The sequence below is a fragment of the Populus nigra genome, chromosome 3, assembly GCF_951802175.1.
Source record: "Populus nigra chromosome 3, ddPopNigr1.1, whole genome shotgun sequence".
Taxonomy (NCBI): Eukaryota; Viridiplantae; Streptophyta; class Magnoliopsida; order Malpighiales; family Salicaceae; genus Populus; species Populus nigra.
In genome coordinates this window covers 10,659,782-10,682,176 of record NC_084854.1, presented here as the reverse complement: position 1 = coordinate 10,682,176, position 22,395 = coordinate 10,659,782, and the positions used below count along the sequence as shown (strand labels likewise).

Genomic DNA, 22,395 nt, shown 5'->3' with positions numbered 1-22,395 from the left:
ACTCCACACTGGTATCCTACCAAACCCCCCACCTTATAACTGTAACAATGCTAATATAACCACTATACCCATCAAGAACAAGGACTTGGATGAGAGAAGAGCTAAGGGCCTTTGTTTTTGATGTGATGAAAAATGTATACCTGGGCACAAGTGCCAGAACAAGAAGCTTTACTCTTTGTGTTTTGTTGAAAAAGACGGGGAGGGAAGTGAGGAAGATGAAGTAACTAAAGTAGACCATGACACTGTCAACCCACACATACCTCTTAATGCCTTAGGTGTGATTGGCCTAAATACTCTTATAGTCACTGACAGAGTAGAGAAATAACAATTGTTTATCCTTGTGGACTCTAGAAGCACACACAACTTCATCAACAATCAAGTAGCAGACATGTTGTGTTGTAAACTCACTAGTATTAAAGCTTTAATTGTGTAAGTAGTTAATGGCGAAACCATGACCTGCACTTCAGTGTGCAACAACTTCCAATGGTCAATACAGGGAGTTGATTTTGCGACTGATGTTTTTACCTTAAACCTAAAAAATTATGATATGATATTAGAAATTCAGTGACTAGCTAAATTGAAAACCATTATCTGCAATTACGAAGAGATATGGATGGCATTTATGTGGCAAGGCCTGGAAGGCTTTATCAAATGGTATAACCCATTATCATTAGAGATTGTCAGATTTAAGCAACTCAATGGCTTATTATACAATATTAAATTAGTTTCTGAAATTAATTTGTGCTGCATGTGCCTTATTAAGGATCAAGATCATGAGGGGCAACCAATATTCACCAAGTTACGACCCTGTGTTACTAAGAATGTTGCTTTAGTAGTTCTCTAGGAAGAATACCAAGAAGTGTTTGAGGAACCTAAGAGTTTGCCACCACCTCACAGCCATGAACACAATATACCTCCAAAAAAAGGCTCTAATCCAATCAACCTCAGGCCTTATAGACACTCAAGTATATAAAAGGATGTGGTGGAGAGAATAATTAAAGAAATGTTAGAGTCGAGAACCATCCAACACAGACATAGCCCTTTTACTTCTTCAGTAGTCCTAATCAAGAAGAAGGATGGATCATAGAGGCTATGCATTGACTATAGAGCATTAAACAAGCTTACGGTGAATGATAGATTCCTTATTCCTCTAATAGACAAACTCCTAGAGGAGTTGGTTGGTGTCTCTATTTTTTCTAAGATAAACCTCAGATCTGGTTACCAACAGATCAGAATGTCTCCTAAGGATGTTTATAAGATTGTATTAAAGACTCACAATAGGCACTATGAATTCTTGGTCATGCCTTTTGGCTTGACTAATTCTCCAGCCACATTCCAAAGCCTAATGAATGAGGTATTTTGGAGCCATTTATGAAAGTTTATCCTTGTGTTTTTTTATGATATTCTTATCTACAGTAACACCATAACAGAACATTTGGGGCATTTAAGGACTATATTTGAGATACTAAAGACAAACTAGTTGTATGCCAAGGCCAATAAATGTGTTTTCTACAGTACCCAAATTGAATACCTAGTTCATTTATCTCTGCAGCAGGGGTGTCGACTGATCCATAAAAAATCAAGGTCATACTATATTGGCCTATCCCAAGCAACATTAAACAACTGAGGGGATTTCTAGGCCTTATAGGATACTACAAGAGGTTTGTAAAGGGTCATGACATCATATGTAAACCTTAACACAACTATTGAAGGACTTTTATATGTGGAACGAAAAGGCAACCACAACCTTCAATCAGCTCAAGAACACTATGATAAACCCCTTAGTGTTAGCATTATCGGACTTGGATAAACAGTTTATTATAGAGATAGATGCTAGCAGCAGAGGAATGCGAGTAGTTATAATGCAAGAAGACCACCCAATTGCATTCATCAATAAGTTATTTAGGGTCAAACAATAGACATTCTCCACTTATAAAAGGGAACTGCTAGTTATTTTGTTTGTTGTCACCAAATGAAGACACTACTTATGGAGTAGACATTTCACAATCCGCACTAATCATGTTAGTCTTAAATATTTATTGGAACAGAAGGTGACTTACCCATCACAACATTTATGGCTATCCAAACTACTTGGCTTTGATTATAAGATCGAGTTTAAGAAGGGTAAGGATAATATGTTTGCTAATGCATTATCCAAGGTGTCTTGTGGAGAATTAAGCACCCTAACAGTCTCTACCATCTCTACTACACTTATGAAAGATATCATGGAATCTTGGGTAAATAATAAAGTTGTGCAAACCCTCATCCAGGAATTAAGCATGAATCTTGCCTCTCACCCCCACTACTCATGAGTCAATCAACTATTGTGCATAAAGGGTAAGGTCGTGGTTGGTTGTATGTGCCTCTTCAAACTAAGATCATTTGCCTTATATCATGACTCAGTCGCAGGGGGGCACTCAAGAACTACTGTTATGACCAAAATGGTGGCTAGCTGGTTCAATTGGAAGGGGCAACAGAAAAACATCAGACAATATGTAAGGGAATGTTCCATTTGTCAATAAAACAAATAAAAAAAACACACGCATCACACAGGTTTACTACAACCACTTCCCATACCTAAAGCCCCCTTTATTGATATTAGTATGGATTTTGTGAAGGGTTGCCTAAGTCTGAAGGCAAAGAATTTATTTATGGTTGTTAAGAAATTTTTATGGCCATTCTCCATCCTTATACTGCAAGTTCTATGGCAAGAGTCTTTCTCGACAATGTCTACAGACTGCATGGACTACCAGCTATCATTATTAGTGACATGGATGTTGTTTTTCTAAGCCTTTCTAGAAGGAATTATTTGCTAGATAAGGGGTTAAACTGTGTTACTCCACTGCCTGTCATCTTCAATCGAATGACCAGACGGAGGTGGTTAACAAGTGCTTAGAGAACTATTTGCATTGCATGACAGGTACCTTTCCAACTCAGTGGGTTAAGTGGTTTCAATTTGCAGAATGGTGGTACAATATTAACTACCAAATTGCTACAAAATCCACTCTATACGAAATCATTTACAGCTACCCTCCCCTTCTAAACATTTTATATTTCCCAAAGGACTCACAAGTAGAGGCCGTGGATGATTTTCCTTTCTTTTTTATCTAAGATGGAACTTATGTTGCAAGCTATAAAGAGGACTACAGGATGCAAGACATAGAATAATTCAATTAACAAACAAGCACATGAGTGAGAGATCATTTGCAAAAGGAGATTTAGTTGACATCAAATTGCAACCATATAGATAAAAAAAAAAATAGCCCACAGACAATCTCAGAAATCTAGTCTACATCAAATTGCAACCATATAGACAGAAAACACTAGCTCGCAAACAATCTTAGAAATTAGCCTCAAAGTACTATGGTCCATATGAAATTTTAACAAGAATTGGTATTGTGGCATATAAGTTGAAGTTACCCCCTTTTACAACCATCCATCCTGTATTTCATGTGTCCTTATTGAAGAAAAAGTGGGAAATAGAAAGGTGCACACCATATTGTCAGCTCTATCCTCTTAACCTCTTCTCCTCCCGCAAGTTATACTAAATCGGTGAATGGTCAAGAAAAATCAACAAGCAACCACCTAAATACTCATTCACTGGATGGGCTTAACACCTGTAGAAGCCACTTTGGAATTTGCTAATGAACTAGCTTTATGATTTCCATAATTCAACCTTGAGGACAAGGTCCATTTAATGGAGGGGCAACTGTTGCAAGGAAGGAACTGATAAGTGGGTTTCTCTAGGGGGAATTCAAATTAGGGGTATCAATAAGACAATACGGTGTGTTCAATGTATTGCAATTATAAGCTCATATTATATGTTTTATTTTAATTGTTTAGTAGCTACTAGAGCCACATGTGTTAAGGAAAAAATGCTAAAATGTTAAAGAATGAAAAGACTGTTATATATTACATTTTGTTTCAACAGAATGCATACAGAATTTAATATACAACTCATTCTAGTATTTTTAGAGATTCTCCTTCTCACTTTTCTCTTCTTTCTCTTTCCCCTTTCCAGCTTTGTGCACCACTCACATTTTCCCTTTATCTATCATCATCTTTTTCTTCATTCATTTGTTATTTGTTATATTTGAATCAAATAACTCATTGTCCAAGTCTATTGCTCCAATTTTCCATTATTAAGTATTTTGGTGCTTTATTTGGTATTTGCTTATCGTCTAAGGCTTGAGAATCAGACACTTTCTATGTTGAATGTTCGAGCGCCAACTTGCTTGTTTTATGTATGTGTAGTTAATGAATTTCTAGATAAATTAATAATATATGAAAATGGTTTTGCTTTGGATATGGTAGTCAATCTTTATGCTGCCAAATAAAAAAATAAAATAAAACAATATGACCTCTCAAGTCAATTCTGGCATACGTACCTTGAAAGGCGTTGGAGATCTTTCAGCCTCTATATTCTAGTAAATATTCTTAATTTTTAGCTAATCTAAGTGTTAGGGTTTCGAGGGAAAAGTAGCTTAATTGATTTAATAAAAAAGCAGGCAAACTGTTTGCCCGTTACTGCCATTTAGTGAGGCTTTGGCCTTGATTCTGATGCAGATGAGCTGAGTTTTGCTGTTAAAACTCAACTCCACAGCTCATCAATATATTGCTTTATGATTGTCTTCCTTCGGATTTTACGTAGCTTGTTTCAAATTTGAATTATATATCTATGTGTTTTACTTAATAAATGTATGCATATTTATAAAAATTATGCAGATGGTAGATGTATATGAAATAGTTTATGAAATATATAAAATAATATTGCTTATGTATCATTACATATATAAATGAGTAATAACTTGATATTAAAAAGGAAAATGAATCAAAGAATTGAAAATTTTCAATTAATAATTTGTTTCAAAATTCAAACATGAGTTAATTTAAAGTAATTATAAGTGCATTGCTAAAATAACATGTTAATTAACATATAAAAATTGTTAATTTTGTTCAAAATAAAATAATATTTAAATAAATACTAATAATAATTTAATAAAAATATTTATTTATTTATTATATTAAAAAATAAATTGTTAGGTTAAAATATATGTTATAATCTATATTTTAAATATTAGATAAAACATGAATATTATTGTCATTATAGTACGTAGTTCTATCTTGTTTAATGTCTATCAAACACAAAATAGGATAAATTATCTAGTTCAGTACATTGCCCAATAAACATAAGATAGGATAATTACTTGTTCTGTCTAGTCCAATATACCAAACACTATTTAAGGGTACAATTGAGGTTTTTCTATTATTACTGAGCAAAATCTAAAAATTGAAACCACTTATATATATATATATATAAAATTTAAAATGCGTGGGGCTTTTTTTAATTGTAAAGGCAATTACTATTCATGCACACACAAATAGTTGTGGATGACACCATGATGCACTATACATTTGTCAAAAATTCATTTTGGTCTTTATTTTTTTTAGCAATTTAGTTTTAATTGAAGGCCAATTGATTGTAATTTCTTAGGAAAGGATGGCCTTGAAAGAAGAGGGGCTAAAATGAAAAATCCACCAAATATTGGTAGCGTTCCATAAGTTTTAGCAATAAATATACTTTGGTCCCCAAACTTTAAAACTAACGCAAATTATACAATTTTAGTAGCTCAATATTTTTCAAGTTCAATTTTGGTACAAAATTTTATTTTTTTTGTTATTTTTCAGTCCCTAATTAGAGAGAGGAGAGAAAGAGGTCGTTGTATTCCAACAATAGAAAGAGAAAAATGCCATTGACACTGATTTGATAAGAGGAGTTCATATTATATACTTTTGTTTCGCCTTAAAGGTCTTTAAAAAAATAGATTTGAACTCGGTTTAATTTTTTGTTTCGGTTTGATTTTGGTTTTTATGTGGTTTTTTTTGTCTTTTAAGGTCATGGATAGGTTTGTCACGGTTCATAAGGCGTTTTCTAAATGTTTTGGGTTAAAAAACAAGTTTTTAGGTCAAAATAAGTTAAAGTCTAATTTTCTAGCAATCATAGTAGCTGGGATCTGAGTAGCATCAGACGGGACGTCGTTTATCTCAGCAGGTAACACTTTATTTATTTATTTATTACAGCAAAAACAAAAAAGGGTCTAGTCACCCAAGTCTACCAGGTAGGCCCGGGCCCTAAAAAAATATGTCAGGCGGGTTGGCCTGACTTGCCAAGCCCAACAACGTTGGGCCTTTTCCTCTTCTTTTTTTTTTCAATTAATGTCTTTTTTTATATTTGTTTTCAAATTTTTACTTTAGTTGTATTTAAATTAATATTACTTTTCCCTTTTATTTTTTTAGGGAGCTTTTTTTAAATGATGATTATGTTTTGGTTATGCATTTAGGGCCCGTTTGTTTGTTGGAAAGTAGTTTTTTTTTAAAAAAAAAATGGTTTCCTGAAAAGTATTTATGTTTGGTAATGTCATGAAAAATAAGTTGAAAAATAATTTCTAGTGTTTAGTTATGTCATGGAAAATGAGTTAGAAAATAACTTATTAATATATTTTTTTTCTCAAGTTTATTAAAATAATGAGAAACAAATCTTATGAATTAAAAAATCGAATGAGAATGAAATTAAAAAATATATATAATTTCATAAATTATCTCAAATAAAATAAATAACAATCAAAATAATGAAGATAAAATTTATTAGATAAAAAAGTTGAAAGATGATAAAATTAAAAAAAATAATTATTATAATTTCATAAATTATTTCAAATAAAATAAATAATAATTAAAAGAATGAGGACCAAATCTAATAAATAAAAAAATTTAATTAAAAAAATAATAAGAGAAAAACAAATAACAATCATAAAAATAAGGACCAAAGTTAATATAAAAATCAAATTAAATCATAAATTATCTCAAATAAAATTAATAACAATCAAAATAATAAAGATCAAATTTATCAGATAAAAAAGTTGAAAGATAATAAAATTAAAAAAATAATAATTATAATTTCATAAATTATTTCAAATAAAATAAATAACAATCAAAAGAATGAGAATCAAATCTTATAAATAACAAATTTCAATGAAAAAATGATAAGGGAAAAGCAAATAACAATCATAAAAATAAGGACCAAAGTTAATGTAAAAATCAAATAAAATAATAATTATCTCAAATAAAATAAATAATAATTAAAATAATGAAAATCAAATCTATTAGATAAAAAAGTTGTAAGATGATGAAATTAAAATAATAATAATTACAATTTCATAATTATTTAAAATAAAATAAACAATAATTAAAAGAATGAGGATCAAATATGATAAATAAAAATTTTTAATTAAAAAAATGATAAGAAAAAAGCAAATAACAATCATAAAAAAGATCAAAATTAATATAAAAATCAAATTCTAAGGGATGAAATTGAAGAAAAAAAATATTTAAAACAAAATATATAGCAATCAAAAGTTTGAATACCAAATTTGATATAATCATCAAATAATATAATATTTTTAATTTTTTCACAATTTCTAGAAAGTTTTTTTCACCCAAAATAAAAGGAAACACTTTTTTAAAAATTAAGTTAAATTTTTCTTTAACTGAAAAGTGTTTTCTATTAATCAATTTTTCTAATGGCAAACAAACACAGGAATGTTTGGAAATTGATTTCCATAAAATCACTTTCATGAAAATGTGGCCTTAATTTTTAAAAATATTTTTCTTATTTATCTATAATATTTTTTATATTTTATATAGATGAATTTTATTTTAGAGATGATAAAAAATTAATTTACAGATAATATTTTAATATGTGCATACTTTCATAATGTTTTTTTCTTTTTTTTATATAATCAATTAATATATGTTTATTTTTATTATTGTTTGATTAAATAAAAAATTATTTTAATAAATAAATATAGCAAATATAATAAGATAAATATGTCGTCTTATAAGATTAAATATCTTAGTCTTTACCTATTTCTTGATTTTTTAATGTTTATTTTTAGTTATTATTTATTTATAAACATATATAATACTTGATTTATTTGATTATATATATACATGAATTTTTTAATTTTTACTTATAATTTTTTTAATTATAAAAACATGTTAAAAAACCCATTTGTGTAATATTTTTATTAACAAAATATCTAATCGTGGTAAAGTATCTGCGCGCGCGTGTGTATATACAGAAAAAGAAAAAAAGAAAAAGAAGTTCCAAAACGACAGCAAAAGCTTCGCGTACTGAGCAAGCCGTGAAGTCCCAAGATTTTTCCAGGCGGAGACTCTCAAGACACATGTCAAAAACAAACCCGCGCACACACATACACAAGAGAACAACGAATAAACGAAAACAAAACGAAAAAGAAGCTTGTACTCTTTGGGGGTTATAGCTGAATTTCTTAAACACTAGCCACCACTCGTTGTCTCCCCATCTTCTCCATGCACCTACATAACTATATACCTCTTCAACTCTTCAATTTCTTTTGTATTTTTCTCTAATTTTTCTTTAATCTTTTGCAAGCATAGGGGTTTTTATATTTTATTTTTGGGCTTTTCTTATTTCATGGGATAAGAATTTTATTGTCGAATAAATTATTGGGATAGGTAAAAAGAAAAAAAATGGAGTGGGATAGCAATTCGGATCTGAGTGGAGATGAAGATGAGGAGGGATTCATGTTAAATGATGGAGGAAGAGGTCTTTTGCCTTTTCCTGTTGAGAATTTGCTGCAAACTGCTCCTTGTGGATTTGTTGTCACTGATGCTCTTGAACCTGACCATCCTCTTATTTATGTCAATACTGTTTTCGAGATGGCTACTGGCTATCGAGCTGAGGAAGTTCTTGGCCGTAATTGGTACGTTTTCTCTTCAATCTACTCTGTTTGTTATTCAAATCCCACTTCTTTTTTCTGGTTTTTGTATTCAAGAGAACGAGGGTTAATTGCCTCACCGTGTTTAAGGAAGTGGGAATTATTTAAATGCAGGGTTTTGTTCTTTAATGAAAGAAATGAGTGCTTATTTTTTGGTTGCTTGATATACTTGAGGTTACAATTTGGCAACATGGGGCAAATGATGGTTACGGATTCGTGTGCCCTTTTGCTTTGTTGGTTCTTGAGAAGCCAGCCTCTGTTTGGGGCTTTTGATTTTTTTTAGTAATAAGAGATAACAGCTTGAAACTGTATAAGGAAGCCGGTGATAATTAGGCATTTTGCTGCTTTTTTCCCCACCAAGTAATTGACTCTTGAACATCTTCAATGTTTGACACTTAATTAAACGTGTATGAAAGCCAACTTGCCTTCTCAAAAGGGCTGAGTTTTGACTTAGGAGAGAGGTATTTGAGAAATCCACCTGCTGATGCTAATTTAGAGGGTTGTTGTTTGGGGAACATGTTGTTGCAATCTAACTATAACAAGGATAGGATAAAAGCTTGTAGTTTAAATAGGATAGGAAAGATGTGGGTTTGATGGTGGAAAATTGGATGCTTAGAAGTTTTGTTGGAGGAATCTTGGGTAGCATATCCATGTTAGGACATTAAGGCTTGTTTGCTGCTTTATTTCAGACCCAACTACAAAAATAATTAATCGAAATGAGAAAAAGGACTAGAAGTAGGGAAAAGGGCCTAATGTGTGCAATCAAGCATGGAAGATCCAAGTTCTAAATGTTTTAAATAGTATTTGCACAGTTAGTAACAGGGTGCAGTATTTGATGCTGTTTTGGGTTTCAGTTTTGAGAGTAAGGTTTAGTAAACTAATAATTTGTAAACCAGGGCTGCACTGCATTAACTTTGATTACTCATAACAGAAAAAGAAATAGAAGATTGCCTCGAGAATGATGGAAAAGTATAATGAAAAACGCAAGTATAATGATAAACGCTGGGATAAAGAAATCTAGACATCTATTCATTAACAAAACTATGCTTGAAGTTCTTTTTCAGTCAATACATAATGAAACGTGACAAATATAGACTGTTGACCTTTCCTATCCTTTTAGGAGCACAAACACAAATAGGAAGTGGGTAGTTGGGACTTTTATAGTGTATTGAGGCTACCAAGAATGCCTAGTAACTTTAATAACTCCAAAAGTTCGACAGCAGACTTTACATGTAGCCTATTCCAATAAAATCAGAAATCAAAACATGGTCATAATGTAATAAAAATAGACCAAGAACATATCAGTTCCTTTCAAAACTACTGTGGGTACTTGTTTCAAAATGTATTTTATTTGTTCCTTCAGGGCCCTTAATTTTAGGTTTCTAAAGGGATTGCTATGGAAATTGTAAAAGGAGTTTATAATAGTGCAGGCATTTCCTATAAATGAATTTTAGAATTTCAAAATTCATAACTAGCTGTAGGCAGTATGGGTGTAAAGGAGTTTGATGAACCTATTATTATTGTTTCTTCTGAACTTTCCTTTTTATTGAATTGCATTTTTTTTTTCATGCTATCCATTATTAGTAAGGTACCTACTCAAATTTATGCAATACATGATCAATTTGATGAATGGTGATGATTGATTTGAAGTCATGAACAATTTCTACTTGTATCAAAATGCCAATGCAACAAGTATCAATCTCCTTGATATGAGTAAAAAGAGAGAAGTCATTCTATTCCTGACATTATCCGGAATTTTTTGGAGTTTATACCTTGTGCCTGCTTGAGGTGAGGCACAGGGAAAGTTTCTATTGACATTATGTGTGGACGTGAATCTCTTTAAATTTTGTTTTCATCGTATTAGGTTTCAAAGCAGGGATTATTGGGAAGATGCATAGATCCCAATTTCTCTGATGTTTTATGAAACATATTATGTCAAAAAAAAAAAAAAAAAAAACTGTTGATGTTATGTATTTCATCTACCCACAAAAAAGTTTCTAGCAAACATTCCACGTGTTGATGGCTTGAAGCTTTACTGGAGATTTGATGGTTTCCTATTTATTTCTAGCTCTTTGTCCGCTTTTTGGATGTCTGTATGTGCTCCATGGTTTTGGATTTGGTAAGAGTGAAAATTGATCCAGTGAATGGAAGAAAATTGGACAAGAGGGGGGGAAAGCACAATGGTTGGTAGCGAGTCAAATTGCATCTAATACTGGGTTAGTGTAAAAAAATGCTGAGCCTAGATTTTTTCTTGTTTGGTTGAGGCAAGTAAACCAACCAACCTTGAGAACTCATATGCTAATATTTGCTTGCATAGGAATGTATTGCCTTTTCTATTTGATGTTACACAAGCCAAGCTTACCTTCATGCATTGAAATGTTTGTGTGTTTGCATGTGTGTGTGTATTGCACCTATGGAGAGTGGGGTGTTGAGTCTGTTCAATCTTTGGTTTCTATTCAGAAATGCTCATAGAGACACTAGTCAAGGCTTAGGTGTCTTTCTAGGTGCATTTTTTTTATTGTCTCATTATTCTTAAATATTTGAGGTGTCACACTAATCTGTATTAATTTTATTTATCTCTTACTAGCCTGTATTAGTCAAGGAAATAAGAATTTCATGACTAGGGGGCAAGTTTTAATAAAACTGTCATTATGTGCTACTTGTTTTTAACCATATCTTTAGGTATGGGATCATCTCAGTGATACTTGACTAAAGTTCATTATGAATGATAATTTGACTAAAAATTGTTAGCATGGTAAAACAATACAATTGTGATTCATGTTTCTAAAAAGTGATATTTAATGCTTTGGTAATAGAATAGATGCATCATCTCAAGATATCTTGATATTTCTTGACCTGGGATCATCTCACTGTATTCCACTTTTTCTGAGTACCTCTCCTTTTAATATAACCTGTAACTTTGTTGAATTGGAATCCAAAGTTTATATTTAGATATCACATCTTGTTGGAGATATGATTTTCCAATGGTAGGTGATGATGACACTTTACAGTTGATTTCATTTCAAGGTTAATTTAACATATGAAACATATCTTGTACTGGTTTGGACTGTTGATGTTTTGATTAAATATGTGGAATTTATCATATGATTATCTATGTATACTCTGGCTTATTATCAGTGATTGGAACAACTATTATTGGTAAGACCAATTACATCTTTAATGTACCCAGAGACTAGATGGTTTATCTGTCATGGTTCAATGCGAGTGCACAGGTTTGCAAGATTTGGTGCTGCAGTGGCAATGCTTTTATTCTTAGCTATCATGTGATTAATTTCTTATTTTTGATCTTGGTTATTACCTTTTTGTATATTATTAATTATTTGACCTTGTGTATTCGATCTCATGTGTTCATGGTATTATTAATTGATAGCACTCATTGCATGTAACTCTTGATTTATAGTTCCAAGCATTTCAGAGCCCTATATTGATATTTTTTTCAGAAGGTTTTATCCTTGATACTTTTTAGCAAACTTTTAGAGAACTGAAGTACACTGGCACTCGCTAAAACTGGAGGTTATCTAGAGCAAAGCATTTCTACCATTGTCGTGTAGGTGCAGTGCTGAGTTTTGTCTAAAGATTCTTATTTTCCTACATGAAAGCTGTACATGCACAAGACTATGTTTTTAGATTTACTGCATTTGATTTGATCAAGAATGTCATGTAACATTACATGCTCTGAAAGTTAGTTTGGTAATTTCAGGAGCTTGATTTATAAAGCTTTGTTTAAATTTTGAACCTTGATTTCTAAATGGTTACGAGTTTGACAATTGAAAGTTGTGGTGTGATTTTAAAGTCTCGTGTATAGAGCCAAGTCAAAACTATAGGAAAAAGTTTTAAAGGATGATTTATTAATTTGTGTTGCTCTTTAAGCTAATGCTTAAGCAACATTTCATTGTTGTTTAATGTATATATCATGGACAGACATTGTGAGGATTCACAGAACCATGAAATAAATAGTGGCTGTTGCTATTATGTCACTACCAATAATTGAATTTTCACTTCCCATTACTGTTTTCTTCCACTGTAACGTGCTTTTTGAAAGCACACCATAATGGCCATAGCTGCTATTCACAATGGCAGGGGCTGTTAACAGCCTTATTTAAAGATAATGGCTGTTGATGATTTTATCCTTAAAGCCAGTTTACTGGCAGTTTTGACTTCTACCTCATTTCTTTCATGCATTTTTTTTACCCTTCTCTCAGCACTCGTTGACACCCACGATCCTACCTCATTTTCTTCCCTAGAATTTCATTTTGTTTCCTATCTGCTGGCAGTTTTGACTTCTCCCTCATTTCTTTCATGCTTTTGTTTTACAGATGATAACTACCACTAAAGCACTCCACGGAGATCCTTTTTTGAGATGTATCTTTCATTACATATAAATTTAAGTCATAGTTTACAGTTTTTGTCATTACTAACCACTGTTTTACTAGTACCAAAAGTATAAACCATGCAAGTGCCACTAAAAAATTGTTGAGAGCTGCTTATGACTCATAACCATGATGGCTGTGACCTTTATGTCATGCCCTTGATGCCATGACTGTGATTAATACCATGCATAGAACGACACATGTATAAGTTTGCAGGCTGGCTCAATTGCATGCTGCTATGCTTATATTTGTGTTAACATAGATGATCCATGATCTCCTGTATCATTTACAACTTTTTTTTTTTTCAATTCTTTTTTAGTACATTTGTTGGGTTCCATGAAGTTGTGTCTTGGTTCTTCTCAACCTCCACATTCTCTTTTGAGTTTTAAGAGTTGGCAATATGATATGCTTTTGTGTTTTTGTATTTGTTTATCATTGTAGAGTTGAATGATGTACAAGGGCTTTGCTTCTTATATTTTCTTATACTCTTTTATCATTCATTGGGTATTGGTTTGGAAGAATCTCTCTCTCTCTCTCTCATGCACGTGTGCATGTGTCTTTTTTTGTGTTTGTGTGGCTGTTATAATGTTGACATTTTATGATCATCATGGATTATTGGCCATTCTTTCATTATTCTGATACTATGCTTGTTACAGCTGTTTCTTGCAATGTAGAGGACCATTTGCTAAGCGAAGGCATCCATTGGTTGACTCCACAGTCGTTTCAGAAATAAGAAGATGCCTTGATGAGGGCATTGAATTCCAAGGCGAGTTGTTAAACTTCAGAAAAGATGGATCTCCACTAATGAATAGGCTGCAACTTACTCCTATATATGGAGATGATGACACAATTACTCATGTTATTGGAATCCAGTTCTTCACCGAAACTAATATTGATCTAGGTCCTGTTCCTGGTTCTTTTGTAAAGGAGTCTGCAAAATTGGCTGATCGGTTTCGTTCTGGTCTCTCCACCTATCGTCCATTCCCTGCTGGGGACCGTAATGTTTGTCGTGGCATCTGTGGGATACTGCAATTGAGTGATGAGGTACTGTATCTCAAGGTACTTTCACGGTTGACTCCAAGAGATATCGCATCAATCGGTTCTGTCTGCAGACGACTCTATGCGCTGACGAAGAATGAGGATCTCTGGAGAATGGTCTGTCAGAATGCTTGGGGTAGTGAAACAACTAGTGTTCTAGAGACTGTACCTGGTGCAAAGAGACTTGGCTGGGGTCGGCTTGCAAGGGAATTGACAACTCTTGAAGCAGCTGCATGGAGAAAGCTAACTGTTGGAGGTGGTGTTGAACCCTCAAGGTGCAATTTCAGTGCTTGTGCAGTTGGTAATCGAGTTGTCCTTTTTGGTGGGGAGGGTGTTGACATGCAGCCAATGAATGATACGTTTGTCCTGGATCTGAACTCCAGTAGCCCAGAGTGGCAACATGTCCAAGTGAGCTCCCCTCCTCCTGGTCGGTGGGGACATACACTTTCTTGTGTTAACGGGTCTCATTTGGTGGTCTTTGGAGGCTGTGGAAGACAAGGTCTATTGAATGATGTCTTTGTTTTGGATTTGGACGCCAAGCCTCCAACTTGGCGTGAGATTTCTGGATTGGCCCCTCCACTTCCACGATCATGGCACAGCTCTTGCACCCTTGATGGCACTAAGTTGATTGTCTCTGGTGGGTGTGCAGATTCTGGAGTACTTCTTAGCGACACATTTCTGCTTGATCTGTCAATGGAGAAACCTATCTGGAGGGAGATACCAGTAGCATGGACCCCACCTTCTCGGCTTGGTCACACTCTCTCAGTTTATGGTGGAAGAAAAATATTGATGTTTGGGGGTTTGGCTAAGAGTGGTCCCCTTCGTTTCCGCTCCAGCGATGTGTTTAGCATGGATCTAAGTGAGGAGGAACCTTGTTGGAGATGTGTAACAGGGAGTGGAATGCCTGGTGCTGGAAATCCAGGGGGAATAGCTCCTCCACCCAGGCTTGATCATGTAGCTGTGAGCCTCCCGGGCGGTAGAATCCTGATCTTTGGTGGCTCTGTTGCTGGTCTTCACTCCGCCTCACAACTTTATCTCCTCGACCCAACTGATGAGAAACCTACATGGAGGATTCTAAATGTACCCGGGCGACCTCCTAGATTTGCATGGGGACACAGTACCTGTGTTGTCGGAGGGACAAGGGCTATAGTCCTTGGTGGCCAAACTGGGGAGGAGTGGATGCTGAGTGAGCTCCATGAACTGTCCTTGGCAAGTTCAGTTATCTGATTTTTACAAGGTATATAGATATATATATTGGGAAGCTGTGGCAAAGGAATCCCTATAAGCCCTCAACCTCAACATTTGAGATCATATAACTATTGTCGAATATTGCTCTAGTCAGGACTCTTCTGTATTAAGTGGTGTCCATTAATGCATTTTCTTGTATCCAGTTGTTCTGACTCGGCATGAACTTGACATAAGGTGACATGAAACTGTGTTTTCTTTGTGAGGTTTGTATGAGATTCTACCTTTCACCACGCACATGGGACATTCTTCATCGTTAGGTTAGTGGCTCTGGATAGTCTGGTAGGTATTATTAATATTTGTAGATTTAATTTCTTGTTATGCCCATGCTTTGCATTCAGTTCTGTAATCTTAAACAAACAGAAGTTGAGAAGAAAAAAGAAAAAAAAAGGTGCATGTTTATAATGATGGTTTCTTGCTGTAAGTTGTAACTCGACGAATAGCATCACTTTTTAAGATTGCTACTTGGATGTTTTATTATGTGATGATGAATAAAACCCTAAGTCTCTCCTTAAGCCGCTTGTGACCCGTTGTTCCCATCATGAAATGGGTGCTGCATCCATCCAAGTTCATTTTTTAGAGGATTCTAGCGTGATTTCCTCTGGTCATCTTTATTTGTGCTGATTTCAAGTGAAACTGTTAAAAGAGAAGAAGAAAGAAGAGTACTGCTACTAGGGATCAACATATTTTTTTTATATATAAAATTTTAGATTTGAGCTATATAATTATTAATATTAATAGTTATTAAAGATTTATATAATTATTAACTTTGTATTATAAATATCATTATCTACGAGAATGTTCTAAATATAAAGTACCGTGCAACAATTTCTAAGTTGGAAAAATCCTCAACAATCAAAATAATTGGGTTGATTTAACTGTAATATTAACAGTAAACCAGGTTAATATATATTATTTAAGTATTTGTTAATAATTTTGTATTGTAGTTCCATTAGTTGAAGAGTGGGTTTTAGCCTAACGATTGCGAGTTGGAGTAAGGCTAGTCATAATTTTTTTTTTTAAATGATTCGTTATTTGGTTTTCTTTTTTTAATAAATATGAGCTTCTCTTCAAGTTATTTTTTTATTGGTTCTTCGGATTTTTTGTTTTAAAAATTTTTTTAATATATTTTTTTATTAAATTTTATAATTTAATATTAAATTAATGATAAATTTATTCTCATATCTTTTTTTATTTAAAAAAATAAAAAAACTTATTCAACTCAATGGAATCTGTAACTCGAGTTGAGGGTTAACAATAATAAAAATGATCTATTTTTTTTTTACTTTTTTTTTAACTTATCCAGATAATAAAGTCATGGTGGAATAATTACTATACAATTTAATTTAAAAATCTAAGTCTAAATAAAAAATCAAGCCGGGACTTCTCGAGTTTAAATATTTATATTGTATTTAATAACAATGCTAAAATATTTTTAAAGATCAAGAAATTATTTTTTCTCTCCTTTTTGTTTTTTTCTTTTTCCTACTTATCTAGATATAAATATTTTAAGATAAGACTTTAGGGTTTTAAAAGTTTTGTTTTTATTTTATGGATGTACTCAATTAATCGTGTTTTGTAAGAATACCGAGTGCTCAATTAAAAAAAAAAAAGCAGAGAAACTCAAATCTAAATTTGATCAAGTATGAGTATGAAAATCACGACTACCCAATTATTAAAACTAGAATGCAAGGAACTTACAAAAGGGTGCAGTGGGGAATCATATTATTATTTTATTTACACTATAATTCATAATAATTTCACAGACATAGACTAATTTGCACATAGTTAAGAACATTAGCTCCACAAAAACATAAACTGATTTTTTTGGTGGACTCAACGATCACAGCCTGCTAGTTTGCTGGATTGGAATGTCCGAACCAAAACCTCCTCAACCCATCAAATTTCAAAACACAGGTACAGAACAGCTTGCAGTGCTTTCAATTTCAGACAAAACCATGTGCCACAAGAGCAAAAGGAAAAGAAAAAAGAAAAAACCCCTAATAGATTCTCATATTACCATCTAGCCCCAAGAAAGCAGTAGCCTAAGGAGTGAAAGAAGAAAAGATTTCGACAAATAAATAGAAAAAGCAGAATACTTTACTGTACTAACCCAACAAAGACAAAGATCTAACCACTTGGGTTGTGTGCACTGTTTCACAGTTATATATCCTCTCACCTTGCCTACCAAACCCCCTAGGATCTTGCACACCTGCCTCCCTCCTCTTTTCTCACTCGTTCTTTACTCTTCTTCTTCTTCTTCAAAAAGCAAACCCCTTTCCCTTCCGTTGCTTTCCTCTCATTTCTCTTCTCTCAAGTTTCAGAAACAGGAAAATGCCTATCAATAAAGACCCTTCAACACCACCTCCCATGATTGGCAAAATTGGGCCCTATACTGTCTTCATGACCCCACCTTCCACTCCCAGTCCCAAGTTTACTGCTACTGCTGCTGCTGCTGCTGCTAATGAATCAACATTTCCTGTCTTTGATTCACCTAAGAAGGTTGTTTCACCTCCTCCCGTCCAGCCTCCTCCTCAACAGATTGACAAGTCTGTTTATTCTCATCAAGTTTCAGATGGGTCTGTTCTTGGCCTCTTCAAAAATGCTGTCAACAAAGTTCAAAATGGTTTGTTTAGTTTTCTTTGTGTTGCATTTGGGTTTTCGTTAAAGTTTGCGTCTTTGTTTCCTTGCTTGTGGAAAAGTTGGAACTTTTTGATGGTCTAATTGTTACTCTTTGTTTGTGCTTAATTTTACTCTTAAGATTAAAGGGTCTGTCGTCTTCTGCAGCGCATTCAAGCTTGGATGACCATTTGGCAAGATGGTTTGGGTTAAATCAATCTAAGTATCAGTGGGCTTTGGATGATTACTATGAAACCAAGGGTCTGGTAAGATTTCTTGTATTATTTATGGGGTTTCTGTTGTTCATTAATTCCCTTTTATGTTGATGTAGAACCTTGCAATAAGTTATCATCATATGGTTATTTCGTATAATGATGTGGTTCAACATTAGATGTAACTACGTAATTGAATGTTCTAACCAGGTTTGGTGGGGGACAGGATATTGTTGAAGCTAAAATGAGAAGTAGCTTATAAACAATCGCTTTCTAGTTGATGTATCTTTCTGTTTTGTTTGCTTTATTGTTTTCTTTTCATTCCACAATATGTAGAATTTGTTCTTATTTGAGCCTTTAAAAATGATTTGATTGGGATGGGTGTCAGTGTAGATTGCTGCAATATGCTCAAAAAAGTTGTATTACTGCATACTAATTCACTCACTGGCATATCAATCCAGGAAGGTGGATGCACTGGATAAGTTGGATGTGTTATTACATATATACATTAAATACTAAAACTAAAAGATATACTAAATACTAAGGACTGCCTCACTGTTCATCATATGAAGAGTGAAGCATCTGGCTTTTTTTTTTTTTTTTAACCTTTTCTTTCTTTCAATTGAATCATTCTATAGTCCTGCTTAAATAGAATTAGGCTTGGTATTATGATAAACATAATAGATCAAAAGACAAAGGACTGAAATGTAAAATATGTAGAAAAAATATGCCATTTCCCACATTCTCGACAATTTTTATTTTGGTCTAAAAGTTTATTTTGTTCATTTTTCAGTCCTAACTTTGAGAGAGAAGGGAGAAAATCGCTTGAAAACAGCGAGGAGAGAGAAAATTATCGGTTAGGCCTCTTTTCGGTGAAGAAACTCGTCATTCTTGATGTCAACTAGTTTCATTCGACAATGAGAGTTTGATGATGATGGTTTTTTTCTTTAAGCATACTTGAAAAAAGAGATCAGACCTAGTTTAAAGATTTTTCATTTGGTTGATTTTTGTTTTTTGGTTTATTTTAAGGTGTTTTGGGGTTATTAGATGGGTTGGAGAGGTTTTTATGGAATTTGGAGGTATTTTTAGGTGAAAATAGGTTGAAAAATAGATTTTTAACCCAAGAAAAACCCTCCCCTTGTTTTTCCAGTGGTGGCCAAAATCTGGGTTGTAACCCAGTAGATGACGAGCTGTTTGTCAATTTCTTTTTTTGAAAAAGTAATGTGTGAGAATAGACAAATTGCAGTTTCTTATTAGGTGAGAGTTTCATTCTTCAATTTTTAGGATAAGAAAAGGAGAAAAAATAGAATGCAAGGTCTGGAAAGAAAGAGATCATGGCAAGCTGAAAATCTTAATGACATCAAGACTATACAAGATAACTAGGCATTAGTGCAATATTCAGGTTATTAATTGATGTATTTTTGTGCTTCAAACTAACTCTAAGCACTACACTTTGTTATGCCATACTGTTTATTTTTAATTTCTTTACTTCTGATACATTATTGTTGATGTATTAAAAAAATTTGCGTGTCCAAGGGTGCTGAAATTTTTTTCATAGGTTAGTTCTCTATGGAACAGATCAATAACGTGCGTTCACTTATAATGCATTTCTATTATAAATGGTTGTATTTTATAACCATTCAGAAATAAAAAGATCTAAGGTTACTGATCATTCAGAAATAGGATCACTAATGCTACATTTAGGATCTGAAATTAGTATACTTAATTTTCTATTATGGCTTTGTGATGTTCTAAAGTTGCACAACAACTGAAATTTCTTCCAACTGTGGAAAATATGGCCTTCAATTTGCATATCTCAGATACTGTAATGGATGGATAAACAGCAGTAGTGGTAAAAGAAGAGGAGGATATATGATGGAAACCTGGTCCGGAAGATATATTTAATTGTTAAATGCATTCAACATTTAGATATCGTCCCCCTTAGTTTTGGCTACTTTATGAATTACCCTAGGTGGTAGATTTGATCAAGATTAACATGTCATGTTTGAGTGCAGCAAATTAATGCATGATGCTGATGAGATTAGGCCCCTAAGTTTAATACATGTTATAGCTGAATCTAGGGATGAAGTCAATCCCAAACCCACTTCCAGAAATAGGTCTAATGCAGGAAATTTTGTTCTCTTTTCATTGAACCAGGACATTTCACATGTCTTTACCTTAGGAAAAGAGCAGAAAAAAGAAAAATGATAAAAAAAAAGGAACTTGATTCCATCTAATAAATAATAAGCAAGTACTTCAGATAAATTGCATTATTTGGTAGCCAGAAACTACTTGATAATGATCACTTTGATGCTGGGTCATAGAAGTTTAGCAAACCTATTTTCTACTCATTTAAGTTGCAAAGGAGGCAGATCTCTTTCTCCAAGTATGTTCTTGCTTTACTCTTTTGGTGAAAATCATGGACGCGGACAGTTGTTTGTTTCTGGTGTGGAAACTGATGTGAATATCACATTTAGTCACTAGATTTTGTTCTGGTTTTTTCATATGATGCTTATGTTGCTCTTACTTTGGTGGACATATCAATGGTTGTGCATCGGTATCATATGTTACAGACATTTGATTTCATTGATGACAGGAAAAGGAAGGTGCTAAAGCCAAAGAAATATCTAGCAAAGTACAGAGTGTGTAGCATGGTTTGCCTGGTAGTAAGTGTTTCAAATCTATTTCTGTTCTACCAGATACTTATTATTGGATTATTTTTTTAATTTGAAAGATTGTTGGAATGCAGATTTTACAGGAAAGAACCATCTCGAATCTCCTTTTCATACCATATCTGTATTAGTTAATGGGATTGCAGAAATGCATCTGGATGCTTGAGTGGACCATTGTGCAAGTTTTTGAGATCTGCTCGTTTGAATTTTCTACTTGCTGCCGCAGCCAACCAGAATTCGGTTGTGCACTAGGCTGTGAATTATGTAACCTTACAATATTTTCATGCCCCGATATCTGTTATGTATTCTGTTGAGCTGCAATCTAATAACAGTACTATCAAGTTGCGAGGATATATTATAATGTATTTGTACGTATAATTTAACTAAAGTAGTATTTGAAATGAGTATATTGTATCAAGGTTTTTTATGTGTATAATTTTATCAACTTAATGTGCATGAGAACTCCACGATGAATACTGGGATTGGGATTGGTCTGAATCGTCTGATTGCTGTTACTGCTGGTAACTTTTAAGATTCTTCATATTTCTCTCATTTGTTTTTCATTTTTATGTTTCTGGAGCTGGAAATTGAATGCGCGCTATGGATGTAGAAATTTCTGCGCCCCAAATTTTCATTCTGAATAGTTAATTCTATTATAAGATCATGCATGCAGCAAGTTCAAATCTTTTGATAATTCCCAAATATTCTCTTGCAGTTTCCTTGGAATTCCTTCTTCTCTGAGTAAATAAAATTTTCAAATTACTTGGTGTATACAAGTTAAGAAAGGGTCAGAAAACGTCGGGCATCTCATTGATGGTCAACCAGAAATCATAAATTCCTAGCAAAAACTATGTAAAACATTAAGACGATAGCTCATCGTGAAGGTGTCCATCTAGCAGAGGATGCAAGTTGAGAGCAGCAAGCTCTGATCCCATGCTAGATGAGCTCATAACCTTCCATAAAACTTTAGTAGGGTGATATGCTAGATTTTATTTTTTATGCAAAGAAATGAAAAGACGTTTTTTTTTTTCCACTGTTATCAATCATTGCTTTGAGGTAAAATATCATGGACAAAAAGCACCTTAGCTTGGAAAAAACTGACAATTGCTTTCAAAAGATTGACCAATTATAACAAGCAAATGATATGTTCCGTTAGAAACCAGGAGTCTTTTTGAATGGGCCATCCCATCATCATGGAATTGAGAGATATAGCTATGATACCACCTTTTGATATAGATATTTTTATTTTATTTTTATATTTGTATTTGTCTTCCTTCTAAGTTAACTAGTTTAAATTTTGAATTTAGTTTTAGATCTACTCAAGTAATTCTAAATTTATATTAAAAAATTACACGAATATTAGTATAATTAAATTCAAATAGTAGTTCAATTAAAAAAGTAA

General features: G+C 33.2%; 2 protein-coding genes across 5 annotated transcripts; both read left to right on the top strand.

Annotated features, from left to right (window-relative positions):
* Positions 1-8,226: 8,226 nt before the first annotated feature.
* LOC133689554 (adagio protein 1-like) lies at positions 8,227-15,895 on the top strand. The gene is made up of 2 exons (XM_062109450.1): positions 8,227-8,801; positions 13,864-15,895. Exons 1-2 carry the CDS (start codon positions 8,569-8,571, stop codon positions 15,470-15,472), a joined length of 1,842 nt encoding a protein of 613 aa, XP_061965434.1. The 5' UTR covers positions 8,227-8,568; the 3' UTR covers positions 15,473-15,895.
* A 1,674-nt stretch (positions 15,896-17,569) lies between these two features.
* LOC133688095 (uncharacterized) lies at positions 17,570-21,420 on the top strand. 4 transcript variants are annotated; one of them, XR_009841107.1, is made up of 5 exons: positions 17,570-18,116; positions 18,278-18,375; positions 19,115-19,177; positions 20,918-20,984; positions 21,071-21,420. XR_009841107.1 is itself a non-coding variant. In XM_062107486.1 (4 exons), the coding sequence occupies exons 1-3, from the start codon at positions 17,825-17,827 to the stop codon at positions 20,969-20,971; spliced, it is 444 nt and encodes a 147-aa protein (XP_061963470.1). In that variant the 5' UTR covers positions 17,576-17,824; the 3' UTR covers positions 20,972-20,984; positions 21,071-21,420. The 4 variants fall into 4 exon arrangements, 2 of the variants coding, with proteins under 2 accessions (XP_061963470.1, XP_061963469.1); XR_009841106.1 differs by having other exon boundaries at positions 20,918-20,987; XM_062107486.1 differs by lacking the exon at positions 19,115-19,177 and having other exon boundaries at positions 17,576-18,116.
* The last annotated feature ends 975 nt before the right edge of the window (positions 21,421-22,395 follow it).